Raw genomic sequence first — 24,153 nt, forward strand, 5'->3', positions numbered from 1 at the left:
GTAGATTTTTACCAATAAATCCAACTAGCAACAGGCTAACCTCAATGTGATTTTGTGCAATGAGAAAGGGTTATTTCATACTTTTGTTGTGAGAGGTCTTATAGAAAAAAAAGTGACAACATAGAATCCTTAAACTGTGGAAGCAGGTCATTTGGCCGAGCAAGAGTAACCCACCCAAACCCATTCCCCTTCCCAATTATCCTGGATTTACCACTGACTAATGCACCTAACGTACACACCCCTGAACACTATGGGCAATTCAGCAAGGCCAATTCACCTAACCTGCACATCTTTGGATTGTAGGAGGAAATTGGAGGACCCGACAGAAACCCACACAGTCACCCATGGCTGGAATCAAACCCAGGTTCCTGGTGCTGTGAGGCAGCAGTGCTAACCACTGAACCACTGTGCTGCCCCAAATATCTTCATTGGACTAGAAAGAGTTGAAAAGTGTGGTGCTGGAAAAACACAGCAGGTCAGGCAGCATTCCTGATGAAGGGCTTATGGTTGAGAGTGAAGTGTTGGAAAGGCACAATAGGTCAGGCAGCATCTGAGGAACAGGAGAGTTGACATTTCAGGCATAAGCCCTTCATCAGCATTCCTGATCTGCTGTGCTTTTCCAGTGCCACACTTTTCAACTCTGACTCTCCAGTATCGGCAGTCCTCACTCTCTCCGAGCTGGAATAAAAGTGAAATTGACCAAACAAAAACTGGTTCCGAAAAGGAAACCTTAAAGTTATCAGAGGTGAGTTATAGAATTTTACAGCATAGAAAGAGGCCCTTTGTGTCTGCGCCAGACAAAAAGCATGTTTTCCAATACTTGATCTGTCGTCTCGTACGCTGTGGCATTTCATGTAACCATCTAAGTAGCTCTTCAGTGTTGAGATGGTTCTGCCTCTATCACTATTTCTGGCAGTGGGTTCCAGATACATACCAACCTCTAAAGAAATTCTTTGTTGTAACCCCTCTAAACCTCCTGCCCTTTATCTTAACACTCTGCCTTTCAGTTAGTGTTTACTCTACTAAGAGGAAAGGTTATTACAATCCACCCTGTATGTCCCTCAGAATTTCATTTACTTCATTTAAGATCTCCTCAGCCTTCTCTGCTTGAAGCAAAACAACACCCTATCTAGTCTCTCTTCGTAGCTGAATCACTCCAGCTCAGGCAACATCCCAGTGAATCTCCTCTGCAATCACACCTTTCCTACAATAGTGACCAGAACTCTGCACAGTACTCCAGTTCCAGCCTAATGTCTTACACAGCTCCATCATAATCTCCATGTTCTTACATGCAATGCCTTGTATAAAGGCAAGTGTCACATATATCTTCTTAATCACCTGATCTACCTGTCTTGCTGCTTTTAAGGATCTATGGATATGTGCATCAAGGCTCCTCTGATCCTCTGCAATTCCTAGGATCTTGCCATTCATTGGGTACTCCCTTGCCTTGTTAGTCTTTACAAAATGCATCACCTCATACTTCTCATCATTACATTCTACTTACCACTGTTCTGTCCTTCTGAACAGCCCATACATATCGTCCTAAGGCTTTCCCCCACAATATTTACCACACCACCACTTTTAGTATTATCTGCAAACTTACTGATCTAATCTCCTATATTCATGTCTAGATCATTAATGTACACAATGAATAGCAAGGTACCCAGCACCAAGCCCTGCTGGATACGGGCTTCCAGTTTCAAAAACAACATTAGACTATCCTCTCTGTTTCCTGTCAATAAGCGAATTTTGGATCTAATTTACCAAATTGCCCTGATCCCGTGGACTCTTATTTTCTTGACCAGTATCCTGTATGAGACCTTGTCAAAAGTTTCAACTCCATGGAGACTACATCAACTGCACTACCCTCATCCATACTTCTCGTCACCTCCTGAAAAACCCATTCAAACCTGTCAGACTTGATCTCACCCTGACAAAGCCCTACAAACTCACTGGCCTATAATTCCCAGGTTGATTCCTGCCAAATTTCTTGAATAATGGTACCACAGTAACAGTCCTCCAGTCCTCTGGCACTTCTCCTGTGCCCAAAGAAGACTTGAAAATGAATGGCAGGACTCCTGCAACTTCCACCCCTTCATTAGCCTGGGATACAACTCAGCTGAGCTTGGATAATTATACAATTTCAAGTCCACTAAAACTGGCAATAGCTCCTCCATCTCAATTGTAATTTGTTCTTGTTTATCAAAGTCCTCTTCCATTACTTCTGTACCTACATTGTTCTACTCTGTAGTTAATAAAGATGCAAATGACTCATTTAAAACCTCACCTATGTCTTTTGGCTACACAGATAAGTATCCAATCAGATCCTAAATGGGCCCCACTCTTTCCCTGGTCACCCTCTTGCCTCTAACATAGTTTGGATAACTTTTATCCACCAGTGTTTGTTTCATGGTCCTTCTTCAGTTTTCAAATTTATTTATTAATGATTCCCTACACTTTTTATATTCTTCTAGGGTTTCTGCTATTCTGAGCCCCCTGTACTGACCATTAGCTTCCCTTCTGTCCTTATCCAGTCCTGAATGTTCCTCAATATCCAGGGTTCTTTGGACTTGTTGGTCCCACCTTTCACCTTTATGGGCATGTTGACCCTGAAATTAAACTAGCTCCTTCTTGAAATTACTCCCAGGGATCTGATGAAAATTGTTTGCCAATAGCTGCTCACAGTCCACTTTGGCCAAAACTGACTTAACAAATTAAAAAAAAAACTTCAATTTCAAAACCTTTACTATTGGTCAATTTTTATCCCTATCCACAATTACCATAAATCTTACTAAATTATTTGCACTGTCACTGAAATGCTCTCCCACTAATACTTCTACCACTTGCCTAAAATTAGGTCCGTTTATCTCTCTCTGACTGGGGCCTATAGTACACTCTGAATTACATGATGGTATTGTTTTTACATTCTACCCCTGTGACTTCAATTGAGGAAATTTCGAAGATATTATTTCTCCAACTGTAATAATTGATTCATGGGTCAATACTGCAATGCGACCTCCTCTTTTATGCTTCTCCCTGTCTCACCTGAAGATTCTATACTCCAAAATATTGAACTACTATGTCAGCCCTCCTTCAACCATGTCAGCCATAAGTCTAATGGCGAGTCTACTCTGCCATTCGATCATGGCTGATAAGTTTCTCAATCCCATTCTCCAGCTTTCCCCCCATAACCCTTGATCTCTTCATACTCAAGAACCGAAATACTCGATGACCTGGCCTCCATAGCCTCCAGTGGCAGTGAATTCCATCGACTCACCACTCTCTGGCTGAAGAAGTTTCTCTTTATCTCCATTCTAATAGGAAGACCTACTCTAAGGTTACGTCCTCGGGGACCAAGTCTCTCCTACCAATGGTGTTACGACATGGTAGTGAACCTTTCTGCTAATTAAACCAAACACACAGAAGAGCTCATCTGGCCTCGTAAGCTGTTAAAGTATGAGTGACAGCAAACTACCTAAATTCCACTATTTTAAGGAAAAATAACAATTTTATTCTTTAACTCTAAAATGAACATTAAACAATGACTATTTACATCTCTAAGCCTCTTTTCTCTTAAAGGTTTATTATTTACTTTCCATTGTATAGCAAGATACTGATCCAATAAAGCCCAAAGTAAATCTACAGCAATTCAAGTGTCAAAACCAGACAGTGGCTATCATCTCTGGTGTCGATCTTCCTCTGTTTGTAAATGTCCCTGGATTGACTTCGGTCTTCTGCTGCACATATTTTTAATGAAAAAAGGTACCTCTTATAGTGTGTGTTTTGGCCTGTCTGTCTGACAGTGGCAGGTGGTGCTCTTTCTGCTAACTGTCCAAAATGCCTGCTTTTTATACCCCAAATATCGGACGGTCTCACTGGTTTGATATTGTCAAAACAGTAAAAATCAAATTTGATTGGGTTTTATTATCTTGCGGCATAATTTAAACTGATTACTTAAATTCAAACAGCTGTGAAAACAACTGGTATCTAGGTTACAGCCAAAATGTTAGATGTTTTAAATTTCCCAGCACACTATGTGACAGAACAGGTGCTTGCCAGCTTTCACTCTCTCAAAGGTAAAATACGCACCTTCAACTTCAAAACGATGGAAACATCTTCCCAACATCCACTCTGTCCAGGCCATTCAGTATTCTGTATGTTTCAGTTAGATCACCCCCCCCCATTCTTCCAAACCCCATCATGTATAGACCCAGAGTCCTCATATGTTAAACTCTTCATTCCTGAGACCATTCTCATGTTCAAACCTCTTCTAAACACGATCCAGAGCCAGTACATTTTTACTGAGATTATGGGGCCCTAAACTGTATACGCTACGCCAAATGTGCTCTGACCAGAGCGTTATAAAGCCTCAAAAGTACACCCCTGCTTTTATGTTCAAGTCTTCTCAAAACAAGTGCCATCGTTGCATTCGCCTTCCTAACTACTGACTCAACCTGCAGGTTTACCTTGAGAGAATACTGGACTAGGACTCCCAAGTCTCTTTGCACTTCAACTTTCAGAATTTTCTCCCCATTTAGTAAATAGTCCATGCCTCACACTTTCCCTTAATGTACTCCAACTGTCACTTCTTTGCCCCTTTTCCTACCTATCCAAATCCTTCTGCATCCTCCCTGCCTCCTCAATGCTACTTGACCCTCTACCTATCTTTGTATCATCTGCAAACATAGCCAGAATACCCTCCATTCCTTCACCTAGTTTGTTAATGTATAAAGTGAAAAGTTGTGGTTCCAACACTGAGCCTTGTGGAATACCACTAGTCACCAGCTGCATCCTGAGAAGGACCCATTTATTCCCACTCTCTGCTTTCTGCCAGACAGCCAAACTTCTATCCATGCTAGCACCTTGCCTCTGACACCATGGGACCATATCTCATCAGGAGCTTCCTCTGTGGCCTCCTGAAGTCCAAGTAAGTAATATCCATTGGCTCTCCTTGGTCTAACCTGTTCATTACTTCCTCAAAGAATTCTAGTAAGTTTGTCAGGCATGACCTCCTTTTGATGAAACCATGCTGACTCTGTCCTATTTTACCATACACTTCCAAGTATTGAGAAATCTCATCCTTCACAATGGATTCCAGGATCTTACCCATGACTGAGGTTAGGCTAATTGGTCGGTAATTTCCATCTTCTGCCATGCTCCCTTTTTAAACAGGGGTGTTATGTTGGGGAATTTCCAGTCACCTAGGACCCTCCCAGATTCTAGCGATTCCTGAAAGATTACCACTAACACCTCCACTATTCTCTTCAGCTATCTCCCTTAAATCTCTGGGATGTAGTCCACCTGGTCCAAGTCATTTATCCACCTTCAGGCCATTCAATTTTTCTAGCAGCTTCTCCTTGGTGATGGCCACCATACTCAGCTCTGCCCCCTTACTCTCTTGATTTTTTTGGGATATTACTCATGTCTTCCCACCATGAAAACTGACACAAAGTAATTATTCAGTTACTTGGCCATTTCCTTGTTCCCCACTACTATCTCTCCTGCGACATTTTCCACCGGACTAATGTACATTTCCTGCTTCTCTTTTGCCCTTTATACATCTCAAGAAGCTCTTAGAGTTGTCCTTTATATTACTGGTGCGCTTACCCTCACATTTAACCTTCACCTCCATTTTTTTGTTGCCCTCTGTTGGTCTTTGTAAGCTTCTCAACTCTCTTATGTTGGTACATAAGACAAGCTTCCGGCCAGAATTTTGTCCTGTGAGGGATAGAAGTTGGGAGAAGGGGAGATCCTACATTCTGAAAGAAAGAGTAGAGAACACGTGGTAAGTATTTATCATCGGTTAAAAAAGAAGCTCAAGAGGGTGGAAAGGAGGTGAAAGGCTCAGGTATTTCTATGGTGGTAAAGTAGAACATGTAAAGTCACAGTACTAGTCGTAAAAGAAAGACACGGTGGGAAAAGACGTGCTAAAAGCAGCTAAGCCAGTGTCATTACTGAAAGTAGTAAAGGAAACCCCAATAAGAGCTGAGGAGCTGCAGGAGAGTGCACAGCCTGGACAGGGGCTGGGGATGGAGTTAGTGCCTGATCTTGACAAAGGATTCGTCTCTGTGGGTAAAGTTTACTCAGAAAGAAGGACAAGACGTTATAATTTTGATATAACAGGATCTAACCAGTTTCTAATAGTAAGACATGCACTCTTTCTGATCTGTTATCTGAGAGAGTGGTAATTTGTTGGATAGATGGACAAAAAGTTAGCATTCCCCTATGTAAGATCAGGTTGGAGTGCCACTCAAGACTGGGGAAGTTACAGTGGGAGTGATTGACAGAGTGTCAGTTCCAGGAATCCAATTTGTTCTTGGGAATGATTTAGTAGGGTCCAAGGTGGGAGTGACACCCTTTGTTGTGGAAAAGCCCAAGGAAGACCAAGAAACCAAGGAGTTAAAAGAAAAATATCCTGGTATTTTCCCAAACTGTGTGGTAACAAGATCCAACTATAATAAGTCACAGCACAAAGCAAAAAGTAAAGAGAAAGATGGAGGAGTTGTGGTTCAGTTAGCAGACATCCTGTTTGTTGTAATGGTGCAGGAAAACCTGAACAGGTAGCGTGTCGGACAGAAGTGATTACTCCTGAAAGGCCATAAAAGAGTTGCAACAGAAATACAAGATGATAAGAGATATACATGTGGATGCGTACTCTGAAAAGGAGGCAAAGACTATTCCTGAGAGCTATTATCTGAAAGATGGAATCCTAAGATGGAAATGGAGACCATGGCAGGTTAGTGCAAAGGAGAAATGGGCAGAAGTGCACCAGATTGTGTTGTCGGTAGTATACAGATAGGAAGTGTTGCGGTAGCACATGGACCACCTGTAGGTGGTCACCTAGGGGTATGAAAGACTCAGGCTAAGGTACAAAAACATTTTTATTGGCCTGGAATGCACAAGGACCTGGTTAACCTTTGCGGTATGTGTCATGCATTGCCAAATGGTAGGTAACCAGCACCTTTGTTGCCAATTCCTGCATTCAGAGAACTTTTCACATGGGTTATCATTGATTGGGTAGGTCCCCTCCAGAGAGCTAGGAGAAAGAGGTGTTAGTTACTGCCCCGCAGAGTGAAGGATCAAATCCAGATGTTCTGGATTTTGATATGCCTCAAAATATGTTAAAAAATGAAGAAGTCCTTGAGGAGTGGGATAGGTTAATAAACTGTCTCAGGAGCATAGAACACAGTTGAAAGGTTTGTTACTGCAGTATGAGGATATATATAGGAATCAAATGGGGAGGAATAATGCTATTGTACATGAAATAGACATAGGGAATGCTGTTCTGATAAAACAACATCCATATCGGCTTAATCCTTTCAAAGTCAAAGTCAGACTGGTCCAAAAAGAGGTGGAGGCCATGCTCAAAGAGGATATCATCAAACCGAGCCAGAGCGAGTGGAATTCACTGATTGTCTTAGTTCCCAAACCTGATGGGACTCAATGATTTTGCATGGAATATCAGAAGGTCACTGCCGTTACAAATGTGGACTCATATCCAATAAGGAGATTGGAGGACTGTATCAAGAAAGTTGGACAAGCCAGTTACATCACCAAGTTGGACTTACTGCGTGGTTACTGTCAGGTACCTTTATCAGAGACAGCAAAATAAATTTCTGCATTTGTAACCCCAAATGGGCTATATCAATTCAAAGTGATGCCCTTTGGAATGAAGAACGCACTCGCCACATTCCAACAATTCGTGAACAGAGTTGTGGCTGTGTTTACAAACTGTGCAGTCTATTTGGACAATGTAGTGATCTTTAGTAAGTCCTGGAAAGATCACATGATACAGTTAGCAGAGCTCTTTGAATGACTACAAGAAGCAAAACTGGTAATAAATATAAACAAAACTGAATTCACGAAAGCAGAGGTGATGTTTTTGGGACATAACATCGGTCATGGAAGGTTGACCCCACAGAATGCAAAGATGAAGACCATCGAGGAATTTCCACAAACACCCTCGAGAAAAAGAGGTGCTTCAATTCTTGGGACTTAGCGGATTCTATCAGAAATTTGTTCCAAACTTCAGCAGTATAGTGGCACCATTAACTGATTTGCTGAAGAACAACACAAAGTTTTGGTGCACAGAACAATGCCAGGAGGCATTCAACCATTTGAAAGCAATATTAACAACTGTACTAGTTTCAGCTACACCAAACTTTTTGAAACCTTTCAAAGTTGCCAACGATGCTAGTGACACAGAAGTTGGAGCTGTACTGCTACAGGAACATGATGATGGGATTGAACTGCCAGTTGGTTAGTTTTTGAAGAAACTCAACATCCACCAGAGGAAATACTCCACGATCGAAAAAGAACTATCGAGTTTGGTACTGGCCTTACAGCATTTAACATGTACGTCACAAACAATGTGTCCGAGATGGTTGTGTACACGGATCATAATCCTCTTACATTCTTGGAACGCTTTAAAGACAGAGTACGAAACTGTTCCATTGGAGTCTAATGTTATTAACTTTTAATTTACAAATCATATATGTTGCGGGTCGTAAGAATGTAATCACAGATGCGTTATCATGGATTTAACTAATAAGGTATAGAATGAGATTGGTATCTACTCAGTGATATATATATAAAAAGAAGCTAATATGAACTTAGATTAAAGTCATACATGTGTCATGGTAATGTGGTTAAAGAATAAAAGAAAAAGAAGCCATCTTTTAATTATGATGGTTCATTTCTTTTCTTAAGAGGGGAGGTGTTAGAAAGGTGTAGGTGTGTACTGTACCTGAGAGAGAGAGCGCGCGCGAGAGCACAAGAGAGAGAGAGAGAGCGCGCGCGAGAGCACGAGAGAGAGAGAGAGCGCGCGCGAGAGCACGAGAGAGAGAGAGCGCGCGCGCGAGAGCACAAGAGAGAGAGAGAGCGCGCGCGAGAGCACAAGAGAGAGAGAGAGCGCGCGCGAGAGCACAAGAGAGAGAGAGCGCGCGCGAGAGCACAAGAGAGAGAGAGAGCGCGCGCGAGAGCACAAGAGAGAGAGAGCGCGCGCGAGAGCACAAGAGAGAGAGCGCGCGCGAGAGCACAAGAGAGAGAGCGCGCGCGAGAGCACAAGAGAGAGAGCGCGCGCGAGAGCACAAGAGAGAGAGAGCGCGAGAGAACGAGAGCACAGAATGTGCTGAACAATTTAAAAATGTAAGACTTGGTTCAAACAAATAGCTGGAATTGTGTTGCCATGGAATAAAAACAAATTCAAATTGGGCCAGTTTAAATTATGCTCCAGATACCAAAATCCAATCAAATTTGAACTTAGTGTTTTGATGACATCAAACCAATGAAATGATCCAATATTTTGGGGTATAAAACCAGGCATTTTGAACAATTAGAGGAAGAACTAGCAAGTATCAACAAGTATAGACAGCTAGCCGAATAGCTCTCTGAAAGGTACCTGTCCATAAAGAAAAATTGTGCAGCAGAAGACCGAAGAAGAGACAACCCAGGAAAATCTACAGAGGAAAATCAACAAAGCTGACTGGTTTTGAAATGTGATCTTTATTTTTTAAATCTTAAATTGTTCTTTTTTAAAATCAGACCAGTATTGTAGAGTTGTAGGTAAAAGATAGGTTTAACAGAAAGGAGTTGTAAACAGTGGTTTTAATGTACTCTGTTGGACTTAAAGAATAAAATTATTAATATTTACTTTAGTGAAAATATGGGATAGTTCTTTGCCTCTCAAAATTTAACAGATTACGGCATGAGGTGAGCTACTCTATGTGTCAGGTTTAAATTAGCAGAGGGGTTTACCGCATGTCATAACACCAGTGTTCCTCAAATATAAAGTCCTCCCTCCTACACCAACTCTTTAGACATATGTTCATCTACTGAGTGATCTATAACTATATTGACTAGAACACAGCACACCTTAACTGTCACTAGAGACAAAGTACTAGGAAAACTAATAGGGTTAAAAACTAATATGGCCTCAAGATATGAGAGTTTACAATTCTTGGATGCAATCTAAGTAGCTATAGTGGTAGTTGATGGACCAACAATCTTCCAAGAATCTTTAGATTTTAGGAAAGTCCCAAAAGGTGTGAAAACTACCAATTGTAACACCCTTATTCAAAAAAAAAGTGAGACTAAAATAAAGGCAACTAAAGGTGGTTTAGCTGAACATCTGTCATTGGGAAAATGTTAAGAGTCCATTATACAGGATGTAATGGCACAGCATTTAGAAATCAATTATAAATTATATTTAGAAATAGAATAAAATCATCAGAGTCCAGCATTGCTTCATGAAGGGGAAATCATATCTGAAAACTTTATTTTAGATCTTTGAGGATTTAACAAGCAAGGTAAAGAGAACTAATGAAAGTAATATATTTGGACTTTCAAAAGGCACAGATGCTGATAAGAAATTTGCAGGTGAAATAAAAATAGCTGGGAAGACAAGTGGTGAGGATGGCACAAAGAGTCAGGAGAGGGCTACAGACAGTTTAAGTGATTGGACAAAATATTGGCAAATGAAATATAATGTGGAGAAATTATATTGAGAGATTGAGAGATTATATATTTTAGCAGGAAAAATGTAGGAGTTGAATGTTACTTAAATGGAGAAAACTGCCGCACAGAGGGATCCGGGGTCCTCATGCAGCAAGCACAAAAGTTAGTATGCAAGTTTAGCAGGTAGTTGGGAAGGCAAATGGAATGTTGGTCTTTATTCCAAAGGGATTGGAGTATAAAAATAGTGAGGTCTTGTTAAAGCTAAACAAGGCACTAGCCAGACCTTGCATGGAATACTATGATTTGGAGATGCTAAAGGTGACTAAGTTAAATAAACCTGTTGGACTGTAGCCTGACGTTGTGAGATTTTTAACTTTGGAATACCATGAACAGTTTTGGTCCCTGTAACTAAGGGGAGATACACTGGAATTGGAAGCAGGTCCAGGGAAGGTTCACTGGGCTGATACTGGGCATAGAGGTACTGTCTTAAAAAGAGAGGTTAGGCCCATACTCATTGGAGTTTAGAACAATGAGAGGTAACCTTATTGAAATATAGAAGATTTTTAGGGGTCCTGACAGGTGGATACAGAAAGCGTGTTTAACCTTGTAAAAGTGTCTAGGATCAGAGGGTATAAACTCAGTGAAGAATTGCCTATTTGAGACAGAGAAGAGGAGCAATATTTTTATCTCAAAGGTTAGTGAATCTGTGGAATTCTTTATTGCAGACAGCTGTTGATCCTAGGTGATTAAGTATATTCAAGCAGAAACAAATTTTATTCAGTCTGGGGGAAAAAAGTCAAAAAAGTGGAGTTGAGGGTCATCAGAACAGCCATAATCTCTGAATAGTAGAGCAGACTCGATGAGCTGAATTGCTTACGCCTGCTCCTATGTTTTATGGTTTTATGGAGTAATTTCAAGATTACAACCTCCGAGGTCCTGCTTTTCAACTTCTGTTTGATCTGTAACAAAACAATTTAAGAATTTTCTGTGGTCTTCTTCCACCAGGTTTCCATCCATCTTTGAATAATCTAGAGAAGAGGCTGGACAATACATGAAAGATTATATTGATTATAAGAGTGATGTAGAGGTGCTGATGTTGGACTGGGCTGGACAAAGTTGAAAATCACACAACACCAGGTTATAGTCCAACAGGGGGCATATATCCTTAAGCATTTGGGTTAAAATCAGTAAATTTGATAGTAGGCATTATGCACCGGTTTCCCAACTGAAAACCCTGACATCTCTTGTGCAACCAGATCACATTAAAGAAGAATTAAACCAAACCTACGACTGCTAAAAGTTAAATATTCTTTATCATCTGACTTTAAATATACACATTTTCAAATATGGGACTTTGTATAGCTCTCATCAGCTTTCAAACCATTACAATTCCACATTTGAACTATGGATCTAACTCTTCTCTCTGCCATTATCTCTCTGCTCCAGGCTATTCAGAGCTTGGGTTGCAGCATCTTTTAGAAAGTTTCCAAAACAGGAATATACTTTACTTTCTTTAGCAATTCAGTGCACTCTATCCTGTGGATGCTCGGGTATGGTTGAGCTTTTTCAAAGTCCAAGGGGAACAACGAGATGGCAGACCAATTAAATACATGCTTTAAACACAAATAAGAGTCATACAGCATAGAAACAGACCTGTTGGTCCAACCAGTCCATGCTGAACATAATCCCAAACTAAACTAGTCCCACTTGCCTTATCCCTCCAAGCCTTTCCATTCATGTATCTATCCAAATACCTTTTAAAAGCTATCACAATATTACCTAATTGTACCTACATCCATCACTTTCTCAAGAAATTCATTCCACACGCGAACCACTATAAAAAATTTGCCTTTTATCTCTTTTTATAATCTCTTGCCTCTCAGTTAAAAAATGTGCCTAGTCTTGAAATCCCCTATCCTCAGGAAAAGACAACTACTGTTATCACCATCTATATCTATTAACTGATAACTGATATCTTTTATCAGATCACCTCTCAACCTCCTCTGCTCCAGTGAACAAAGTCCCAGCCTTTCTTTATAACTCAAACCTTCCAAACCTGGCAACATCCTCGTAAATCTCTTCTGAACTCTCTCCAGCTTGATAATATCCTTCCCATAACAGGGTGATCAGAACTGGAGACAGTATTCCAGAAGAAGCCTCACCAATGTCCTGTACAACCTCAACATGACTTCCCAACTCCTATGCTCAAAGGAGTGGAGCCACAGCAAATGGAGGAGATACGAAATGTATATTTTGCATCAGTATTTATTGTGGAAAAGGATATGGAAGATATAGATTGTAGGGAAATAGATGATGACACCTTGCAAAATGTCCAGATTACAGAGGAGGAAGTGCTGGATGTCTTGAAATGGGTAAAGGCGGATAAATCCCCAGGACCTGATCAGGTGTAAACGAGAACTCTGTGCGTAGCTAGAGAAGTGATTACTGGGCCTCTTGCTCAGATATTTGTATCATCGATAGTGACAGGTGAGGTGCCGGAAGACTGGAGGTTGGCAAACATGATACCACTGTTTAAAAAGGGTGGTAAAGACAAGCCAGGGAACTATAGACCAGTGAGCCTGACCTCGGTGGTGGGCAAGTTGTTGGAGGGAATCCTGAGGGACAGGATGTACATATATTTGGAAAGGCAAGGACTGATTCGGGATAGTTAACATGGTTTTGTGCGTGGGAAATCATGTCTCACAAACTTGATTTAGTTTTTTGAAGTAACAAAGAAGATTGATGAGGGCAAAGCGGTAGATGTGATCTATATGACTTCAGTAAGGCGTTCGACAAGGTTCCCCATGGGAGACTGATTATCAAGGTTAGATCTCATGGAATAAAGGGAGAACTATCCATTTGTATACAGAACTGGCTCAAAGGTAGAAAACAGAGGGTGTTGGTGGAGGGTTGTTTTTCAGACTGGAAGCCTGTGACCAGTGGAGTGCCACAAGGATCAGTGCTGGGTCCTCTACTTTTTGTCATTTACATAAATGATTTGGATGCGAGCATAAGAGGGACAGTTAGTAAGTTTGCAGATGACACCAAAATTGGAGGTGTAGTGGACAGTGAAGAGGGTTACCTCAGATTACAACAGGATCTGGACCAGATGGGCCAATGGGCTGAGAAGTGGCAGATGGAGTTTAATTCAGATAAATGCGAGGTGTTCCTTTTTGGGAAAGCAAATGTTAGCAAATCCTAGCAGAACTTTCCAGTGCGAGCAGCAGCGAAGGTAAGACCGTTTGGTTTTAAAAGTGCTTACCGGTAGCAGGCAGCGGTGTTTTTTTTTTTCTCTTTCACTCTCTCTTCACAGAAAGAGCGGGAGCACCAGGGGGAAGTGACGACGACCAGAGGGGCAGCCGAGACCCGGAAGCAGTTAGTGTAAGCTTACCTGGGTAGGTTTTTCCCCCTTTAAAAGCGCGAAGGAGAGGAACCCGAGGCACTACACGGGTAGTGCCTCCCACCCGCCCTCCTCCTCTAACCTAATAATAACACCTGTTGTGGTAAGTAGGTAAGTGCTGAATTTTGCTTGTTGTATTCTTTAGACCCAGTTTTTTTTTTAAATAAAAGTTAGCTTTAGAGGGATGGCAGTGAAGGCAGTGCAATGTTCCTCCTGCAACATGTATGAGGTGAGGGATGCCATCGACGTCCCTGCCGATTACACTTGCAGGAAGTGCACCCATCTCCAGCTCCTCCAAGACCGTGTTAGGGAACTGGAGCTGGAGTTGGATGAACTTCGGATCATTCGGGAGGCAGAGGGGGTCATAGATCAGAGTTATAGGGAAGTAGTAACTCCAAAGATGGCAGATAGATGGGTGACAGTGAGGGGGACTGGGAGGAAGCAGCCAGTGCAGGGACCCCCTGCGGCCGTTCCCCTCAAGAACAAGTATACCGTTTTGGATACTTGTGGGGGGGATGACTTACCAGGGGTAAGTAACGGGGCTCAGGTCTCTGGCACAGAGCCTGTCCCCGTTACTCAGAAGGGAAGGGTGAAGAAGAGCAGAGCAGTAGTAATTGGGGACTCGATAGTTAGGGGCACAGATAGGCGGTTTTGTGGGAACGAGAGAGACTCACGTTTGGTATGTTGCCTCCCAGGTGCAAGGGTACGTGATGTCTCTGATCGTGTTTTCCGGGTCCTGGAGGGGGAGGGTGAGCAGCCCGAAGTCGTGGTCCATATTGGCACCAACGACATAGGTAGGAGGAGTGCCGAGGATGTTAGACAGGCTTTCAGGGAGCTAGGTTGGAAGCTCAGAGTTAGAACGAACAGAGTTGTTGTCTCTGGTTTGTTACCCGTGCCACGTGATAGAGATTCGAGGAATAGGGAAAGAGAACACTTAAATGCGTGGCTACAGGGATGGTGCAGGAGGGAGGGATTCCGGTTTTTGGATAACTGGGGTTCTTTCTGGGGACGGTGGGACCTCTATAAACAGGATGGTCTACACCTGAACCTGAGGGGCACCAGTATCCTTGGGGGGAGGTTTGCTAGTGCTCTTGGGGGGGGTTTAAACTAACTCTGCAGGGGCATGGGAACCCAGATTGTAGCTTCAGGGTGCAGGGCCTGGAGTGTAGGGAGGTTAGGAACATGGCATCAATTTCCAAGGAGGGTGTCTGTAAACAGGAAAGTGGCTTGAAGTGTGTATACTTCAATGCAAGAAGTATACGAAATAAGGTAGGTGAACTTGCAGCGTGGGTTGGTACCTGGGACTTCGATGTTGTGGCTATTACGGAGACATGGCTAGAACAGGGACAGGATTGGCTGTTGCAGGTTCCAGGATTTAAATGTTTTAGTAGGGTCAGAGGTGGGGGTAAAAGAGGGGGAGGTGTGGCATTGCTTGTCAAAGATATTATTACAGTGGTGGAAAGGACGATGGATGAGGACTTGCCATCTGAGGTAGTTTGGGCTGAGGTTAGGAATAGGAAAGGTGAAGTCACCCTGTTAGGAGTCTTTTACAGGCCTCCTAATAGTCCTAGAATCATTGAAGAAAGGATAGGGAAGGTGATTCAGGAGATGAGTGACAGTAATAGGGTGGTTGTTATGGGGGACTTTAACTTTCCTGATATTGATTGGGAAAGCTATAGCTCAAGTTCGTAAGATGGGTCAGTGTTTGTTCAATGTGTGCAGGAGAGTTTCCTGACACAATATGTAGACAGGCCAACAAGAGGTGAGGCCATACTGGATTTGGTTCTGGGTAACGAACCAGGCCAGGTGTTAGAATTAGAGGTAGGTGAGCACTTTGGGGATAGTGACCATAATTCGGTGATTTTTACTCTCGTGATGGAGAGGGATAAGTGTGTACGACAGGGCAAGAGTTATAGCTGGGGTCAGGGAAATTATGATGCGGTGAGGCATGACTTAGGATGTGTGGCTTGGAAAAGTAGACTCCAAGGCAAGAGTGTAAATGATATGTGGAGCTTGTTCAAGGAGCAACTATTGAGTGTCCTTGATAATTATGTACCTGTCAGGCAGGGAGGAAAGGGTCGTGCGAGGGAGCCGTGGTTTAATAAGGAATTGGAATCCCTTGTTAAATGGAAGAGGGCGGCCTATCTCAAGATGAGACGTGAAGGTTCAATTGGGGCGATTGAGAGTTATAGGGTAGCCAGGAAGGACCTGAAGAGAGAGCTAAGAGCAGCAAGGAGGGGACATGAAAGGTCCTCAGTCGGTAGGATTAGGGAAAACCCTAAGGCTTTCTATAGGTATGTTAGGAATAAAAGAATGACTAGGGTAGGAATAGGTCCAGTCAAGGATAGTAGTGGGAAGTTGCATGTGGAGGCGGAAGAGATTGGGGAGACACTGAATGAATACTTTTCTTCAGTATTTACTCAGGAATAGGGCCTTGTCGTCGATGTGAATACTGAGTCACAAATAAGTAGAATGGATGGCTTTGAGGTATGTAGAGAAGAGGTGTTGGAAATCCTGGAAAAGGTGAAAATAGATAAGTCCCCTGGGCCTGATGGCATTTATCCTAGGATTCTCTGGGAAGCAAGGGAGGAGATTGCAGAGCCATTGGCCTTGATTTTTATGTCCTCTTTGTCTACAGGAGTAGTGCCAGAAGACTGGAGGATAGCAAATGTGGTTCCCTTGTTCAAAAAGGGGAGTAGGGATACCCCTAGTAACTATAGGCCGGTGAGTCTCACTTCTGTTGTGGGCAAAGTCTTAGAGAGAATTGTAAGGGATAGGATTTATGCACATCTGGATAGGAATAATGTGATCAAGGATAGTCAGCATGGTTTTGTGAAGGGCAGGTCGTGCCTCACAAACCTTATTGAATTCTTTGAAAAGGTGACGAAGGAGGTTGATGAGGGGAAAGCGGTAGATGTGGTATATATGGATTTTAGTAAGGCGTTTGATAAGGTTCCCCATGGTAGGCTACTGCAGAAAATACGGAGATATGGCATTGAGGGTGAGTTGGAGGTTTGGATTAGGAATTGGCTGGATGGAAGAAGACAGAGGGTAGTAGTTGATGGCAAAGTTTCTTCATGGAGTGCCGTCACTAGTGGTGTTCCGCAAGGATCTGTTTTGGGACCATTGCTGTTTGTCATTTTTATAAATGACCTGGAAGAGGGGTTAGAAGGTTGGGTGAGCAAGTTTGCGGATGATACGAAAGTCGGAGGAGTTGTTGACAGTGAGGAAGGATGTGGCAGGTTACAGCAGGATATAGAGAAGCTGCAGAGCTGGGCAGAAAGGTGGCAAATGGAATTCAATGTAGCTAAGTGTGAGGTGATTCACTTTGGGAAGAATAACAAAAAGATGGGGTACTGGGCTAATGGTCGGATACTTGGTAGTGTGGATGAGCAGAGGGATCTTGGTGTCCATGTACACAGATCTCTGAAAGTTGCCACCCAAGTAAATAGTGCGGTGAGGAAGGCATATGGCGTATTGGCTTTTATTGGTAGAGGAATTGAGTTCCGGAGTCCTGAGGTCATGATGCAGTTGTATAAGACTCTGGTGCGGCCGCATCTGGAATATTGTGTGCAGTTTTGGTCGCCATACTATAGGAAGGATGTGGAGGCACTGGAACGGGTGCAGAGGAGGTTTACCAGGATGTTGCCTGGTATGGAAGGAAGATCATATGAGGAAAGACTGAGACACTTGGGGCTGTTTTCATTAGAGAAAAGAAGGTTTAGGGGTGACTTGATTGAGGTGTACAAGATGATTAGGGGGTTAGATAGGGTTGACAGTGTGAACCTTTTCCCGCGTATGGAGTCGGGTATTACAAGGGGGCATAGCTTTAAATTAAGGGGGGGTAGATATAGGACTGAAGTTAGGGGTAGGTTCTTCACTCAGCGAGTCGTAAGTTCATGGAATGCCCTGCCAGTAGCAGTGGTGGACTCTCCCTCTTTATGGGCATTTAAGCGGGCATTGGATAGGTATATGGAGGATAGTGGGTTAGTATAGGTTAGGTGGTCTTGGATCGGCGCAACATCGAGGGCCAAAGGGCCTGTACTGCGCTGTATTCTTCTATTTCTATTTCTATTTCTATTTCTAACTTATACACTTAATGGTAAGGTCCTAGGGAGTGCTGCTGAACAAAGAGACCTTGGAGTGCAGGTTCATAGCTCCTTGAAAGTGGAGTCGCAGGTAGATAGGATAGTGAAGAAGGCATTTGGTATGCTTTCCTTTATTGGTCAGAGTATTGAGTACAGGAGTTGGGAGGTCATGTTGCGGTTGTACAGGACATTGGTTAGGCCACTGTTGGAATATTGCGTGCAATTCTGGTCTCCTTCCTATCAGAAAGATGTTGTGAAACTTGAAAGGGTTCAGAAAAGATTTACAAGGATGTTGCCAGGGTTGGAGGATTTGAGCTATACGGAGAGCCTGAACAGGCTGGGGCCGTTTTCCCTGGAGCGTCGGAAGCTGAGGGGTGACCTTATAGAGGTTTACAAAATTATGAGGGGCATGGATAGGGTAAATAGGCAAAGTCTTTTCCCTGGGGTCGGGGAGTCCAGAACTAGAGGGCATAAGTTTAGGGTGAGAGGGGAAAGATATAAAAGAGACCTAAGGGGCAACCTTTTCACTCAGAGGGTGGTACGTGTATGGAATGAGCTGCCAGAGGATGTGGTGGAGGCTGGTACAATTGCAACATTTAAGAGGCATTTGGATGGGTATATGAATAGGAAGGGTTTGGAGGGATATGGGCTGGGCGCTGGCAGGTGGGACTAACTTAGGTTGGGATATCTGTTCGGCATGGACTAGTTGGACCAAAGGGTCTGTTTCCATGCCGTACACCTCTATGACTCTATGACTGAGTAATGAAAGTAAGCGAGCCAAGTGCCTTTTTATTCACCCTGTCTATATATGACACAAACGTCAAAGAATTATGTACCTGCACCCCATGAGTCCCTCTGTTCTACAACACTAAAGGCCGAACCATTAATTGTATAAGCCCTACCCTTGTTTGTTGTACGAAAATGCAATATCTCGCATTTATCCAGATTGAACTCCAGCCATTTTTTAGGCCATTGACCTGTTTGATCAAGATCCCTTTGTAATCTTAGAAAATCTTCTTCATTGCCCTCCAAGCCACCAATCATGGTGTTATCCACAAACTTACTAACCATACCTTCTATATTCTCATCCAAATCATTTATATAAATGACAAATCAAAAGAGGACCCAGAACCGAACCCTGTGGAACATCGCTGGGAGACAATGGCCTAGTAGTATTATCGCTGGACTGTTAATCCAAAGATCCAGGTAACTTTCTGTGGACCTGCATCCAAATTCCACCATGGCAGTGGACATTCAATAAACATCAGAATTAAGAGTCTAATAATGGCCATGAATCTGTTGTCAATTGTCCGAAAAACCCATCTGGTTCACTAATGTCCTTTAGGGAAGGAAACTGCAATCCTTACCTGGTCTGGCCTACATGTGACTCCAGATCCACAGCAATGTGGTGACTCATAACTGCCCTCTGGGCAATTAAGAACGGGCAATAAATGCTGACCCAGCAAATGATGCCCTCATCCTGTAAATGAATATGAAAAAAAGGCCTCCAGTCTGAAATGCAACCTCAACTATCATTCTGTCTCCTGCCATTAAGCCAATTATATATCCAATTGGCAAGCTCTTCCTGAATCCCATGTGAGGAGAAAGTGAGGACTGCTGATGCTGGAGATCAGAGCTGAAAATGTGTTGCTGGAAAAGCGCAGCAGGTCAGGCAGCATGCAAGGAGCAGGAGAATCGACGTTTCAGGCATAAGCCCTTCTTCAGGAATATTCATTTAGTATGTCTCCCATCTTGGTAATGATTTTTTAAGAGGCCCTACCCTCTCGCTCTTAATGTATTTGTGGAATCTCTTTGAATTATCCTTAATCTTATCCACCGATGCTCTCTCAAATCCCTTCTTTGCCTTCCTGATTTCTCTTTACCCAAAAGAACAAAAGAACATAAGAAATAGGAGCAGAATTAGGCCATTTGCTCCCTCTACCTTTGAAGATATGCCCTCTTGTCCCAGTTTCATCCACCAGTGGAAACATCCTCTCTACTTCTATCTTATCCAGTCTCTTCATAATTTTATATGTTTCAATAAGATTCCCCCCAGTTCTTCTAAATTCCAATAAATATAACCCCAGTCTACTCTCCTCATAAGCCAACCCCTTCAACTCCAGAATCAACCTGTGAATCTCCTCTGCATCCCCTCTAGTGCCAGTACATCTCTTCTCAAGTAAGGAGACAGAAACTGTACACAGTACTCTAGGTGTGGCTATACAGCTGCATGAGATGATAAACTTCACCCCAAAGTATTTAAGGAAGTGGCCTAATTTTCTCTATATGGATTGGAGGGTAGCTAATGTAACTTCAATATTAAGAAGGGAGGCAGAGAGAAAACAGTCAATTATAGACAAGTTAGCTTGATATCATAGTGAGAACAATATCAGAGTTCAATATAAAAGATAGAACAGCAGAGCACTTGAAGGTGAAGACAAGATTGGGTAGAGCCAGCTTGGATTTCAGAAGGTTTTCAATGAGGACCCATATAACAGATCGGAATGCAAAATTAAAGTGCTTGGATTCAGGGTAGTGTACGAACAAGGATATGGAACTGGTTGGAAGACTGTAAACAAATAGGAATAAACAGGTCTTATTCCGAGTGGCAGGCACTGACTAATGGGGTACTGCAGGGAGCAGTATTTCCACCACAGCAATTTACAATATACATAATTGATCTGGATGAAGGAACGAATTGTAACATCTCCACGTTTGTAGATGACACAAAGGCTGGGTGGGAGAGGATGCTTTGAGGATGATGCAAAGAAACGTATGAGAGATTTGGTCAAGTAAAGTAAATGGAGACATAAATGGCAAATGTAGTATAATGTGGACGAACGTAAGGTCATCCACTTTGGTAGCAAAAACAGGAAGACAAATTATTTGAACAGCCACAGATTAGAAATGAGAGAAGTGCAATGTGACCTGGTGCCCTTATATACTAATTTTTAATGACTGTATACAGGTGCAGCAGGTGGTGAAGAAAACAAATGGCATTTGGCCTTCATTGTGAGGGGATCGGAGTACAGGAGCAGAGATATCTTGCTGCAATTCTACAGGGCTTTGGTGAGACCACATCTGGAGTATTGTGTGCAGTTTTGCTCTCCTGATCTGAGGAAGGATATTCTAGCTATTGAATTAAGATTAACTTTATTGTCACATATTGTCACATGTACTCACATGAGTACAGTGAAACGTTTACAAGCTGTCACTTACGGCACCATCTAGATACAGGTACAGATTCTTAATGACAAATCAAAGTCATACAGTCATAGCGTTCTATAGCACAGAGACCGGCCCTTTGGCCCAAACTGGTCCATGCCGACCAAAATGTTCATCCACACGAACCCCATTTCCCTGCACTCGGCCCACATCCTTCTAATTCTTTTCTATCCATGTATTTGTCCAAATGCCTTTTAAATGTTGTTAATGTACCCACCTCAACGACTTCCCCTTGCAGTTCATGCCAAATGGGTATCACCCTCTGTGTAAAACTGTTGTCCCACAGGTTCCCTTTTACTCTTTCCCCTCCATCCTTAAACTGATGTCCTGTAGTCCTCAATTCCCCAACCTTGGGGAAAAAAACTGCATGAATTCACCCTATCCATGCCTCTCGTGATCTTGTATATACCTCTATAAGGTCCCTCTTCAGTCTCCTGTGCTCGAAAGAAAAAGGTCCTAACTTGTCCCCCAAAAACTCAGACCACTGAGTCCAGGCAACATCCTTGTAAATTGCTTCTGCACTCTTTCCAGTTTAATAACATCCTTCCCATAACAAGCTGACCAAGACTGAACACAAAACTCCAAAGGCGGCCTCACCAACGTCCTGCATTATCTGCAAACGTAACTTCCCAAAATCTATACTCAGTGTCCTGACTGATGAAAGTCAGTGTGCCAAAAGCCTTCTTCATTGTCCTGCCTACCTGTGACTCCACTTTCAGAGAACCGTGCACCTGAACTCCAAGATCCCTTTGTTCTACTACACTCCTTAAAGTCCGACATTCACTATGAAACTCCTACCTTGATCTGACTTTCCAAAATGCAACACCTCACACTTATCTATATTAACCATTTGCCATTTCTCAGAATACTTCCCCAGCTGATCAAGGTCCTGCTGCAATTTCTGACAACCTTCCTTCACTGTCCATGATACCGCCTATTTTAGTGCCATCAGCAAACTTACTCATCCTGCCTTGTACATTCTCATCCCAAATCATTGATAGTGATTACAAACGGTAATCGGCCCATCACTGAACCCTGAGGCACTACACTAGTCACAGGCCCCTAGGTCTGACCAGCATCCCTCCACTATTACCCTCTGCTTCCCACCATCAATCCAATTGTGTATCCAATTTGCCAGCTCCCCCTGGATTCCTTGTAATCTAACCTTCCAGAGCAGCTTACCATGTAGAACTTTATCATAGCCCTTACTGAAATCCATATAGACTACATCTACTGCCCTGCCCTCATCAATCTTCCTAATCATTTCATCAAAGAATTCTAAAAAAACTTGAGGCATGATCTCCACTCACAAAACCATGCTGACTAATTGGATAACTGCTTGAAACTATTTTAAGTTTCTGCTTAGTGTGAACTTTGTGGCATTACAGCAGAATAAACTGAGTGAATCCCTCCCTACAAACAGGAAGGTGAATAAGGTGAATTGAGGAAGTGCAATGAAGATTTATCGTACTGAATTCTGGAAATGGCAGGACTGATATACGGAAAGAGGCTAGATCAGTTAGAATAGTTTCAGGAAGTATGTTCTTGATGACTGGGAATTCCAATACTGAGGGTCACAGTCTAAGGATAACTCTTTGGACAGAATTGAGGAAGAAATTCTTCATCCAGGGAGTGGTGAGTCTCTTTCTGCTCTGTCACAGGATTCTGCCAAGGACACCACTCGCTGGGTGAACATTGAAGACTTTCAAGAAAGATCTACATATTTTTAGGGCTTAAGGACTAACACAGATATTGGAGGAGGGGGAACGGTACAGGGGACCATGTGGATAATTAAATATGATCATACTGATTGGCAGTGCAGTCTCAAAGGGCTAAATGGCTCTTATTTTCCATGTTTCTACAAACCACAGCTGCCTCCTCAATCCAATGGCTTACGATAACAGAACGGATGTCACCTCAACATGCTCTGAAATAATTAACAGCTCATCATGAATTTTGGTGCTTCTTCCTTCAGAGTTGCCATGACTCTTTTATATGATAAAACAGCTTAAGATACTGCTTCTGCTACACATTTACAAACCCATAGCTAACTCAATCTTGGCTCAATATATCAGACTATTCCTGCAAACTGGCCTTTTTGACTGGAGAAGGATTTCCAATTCATTAGTTTCAATTATTTCTCCTAAAATGTCCTGTCAGAAATTATGCCTTTGTCCTCTTTCCTCATGCAGTCAGCCTTTTCAGCAGCTTACAGCCCTTCGGACTGAGGATATCCAGAGATTCTCATTACATGTAAACAGCTAAGTGTTGCACTAGACCCATTGGGGTCCTCAATGCACTTGCATTTTCCTACAGACACCAAGCCAACAGAACAGCTCAAACCTTCTGTGGCACAGTTAGTCAAAATCTATGCTATTAGCGTTGCACTTCATGTTATTTAAATACATTTAAATGTGGAATCATGTGGCACAATTGTAATTTCAGAAAGCCTTTTGAGGAGCAGTGAATCTTGGACAAGAATCTCTGGATTTTTGTGTCTAAGTACATGTTTGGTAATTGGAAGCTGTTGTTTGATTTTTACAGAAATAATGGTGAGCTGTAACATTTCTCTAAATGTGCTAGCTCCTGCTGAGAAGCAGTGTGTGCCAGCTCTCAATATTTCCTCTTCTCGACTATAAATCCAGTTCAAACACTGCCCTCACCTGGTGTATAACCCCATGGCTCATAGTATGAAGGAAATACCCCCAAGTGACAACCACGTACAAACTCTTCATAGTCAAGTGGCAGCAGTGGGCTGGTGGAAGACAGAAATTCAGGATGGAAGATCACCTAAACAATGAGAAAATGGTTATTTTTGCACCTTTGCAATTTAAAAAAACATCTGTGAACGAGTATGAAATGGAGAGGAAATAGTGAAGGGCCACAGCACCATTGTGCAGATGCACACAATAGCTTCAGTTAACTTTGGTGAAATGCTGGGATATCTAGATTGCAACAATGTCAGAAGTAAAGTGACAACTTAAT

At 42.6% G+C, this 24,153-nt stretch overlaps 1 protein-coding gene across 2 annotated transcripts in view; it reads right to left on the minus strand.

Annotated features, from left to right (window-relative positions):
• Window positions 1–24,153, minus strand: part of LOC122542418 (glycogen [starch] synthase, muscle-like) — a 93,715-nt gene that overhangs the window by 19,177 nt on the left and 50,385 nt on the right. For both annotated transcript variants that reach the window (XM_043680106.2, XM_043680104.2), the window contains one exon: window positions 23,832–23,958. In XM_043680106.2, the coding sequence (XP_043536041.1) occupies window positions 23,832–23,958 (127 nt within the window). The remainder of the gene's footprint in view (window positions 1–23,831; window positions 23,959–24,153) is intronic.

Source organism: Chiloscyllium plagiosum, unplaced genomic scaffold (assembly GCF_037043375.1).
Source record: "Chiloscyllium plagiosum isolate Xiang-an unplaced genomic scaffold, Cpla_swu_hap1 HiC_scaffold_33, whole genome shotgun sequence".
Lineage (NCBI taxonomy): Eukaryota > Metazoa > Chordata > Chondrichthyes > Orectolobiformes > Hemiscylliidae > Chiloscyllium > Chiloscyllium plagiosum.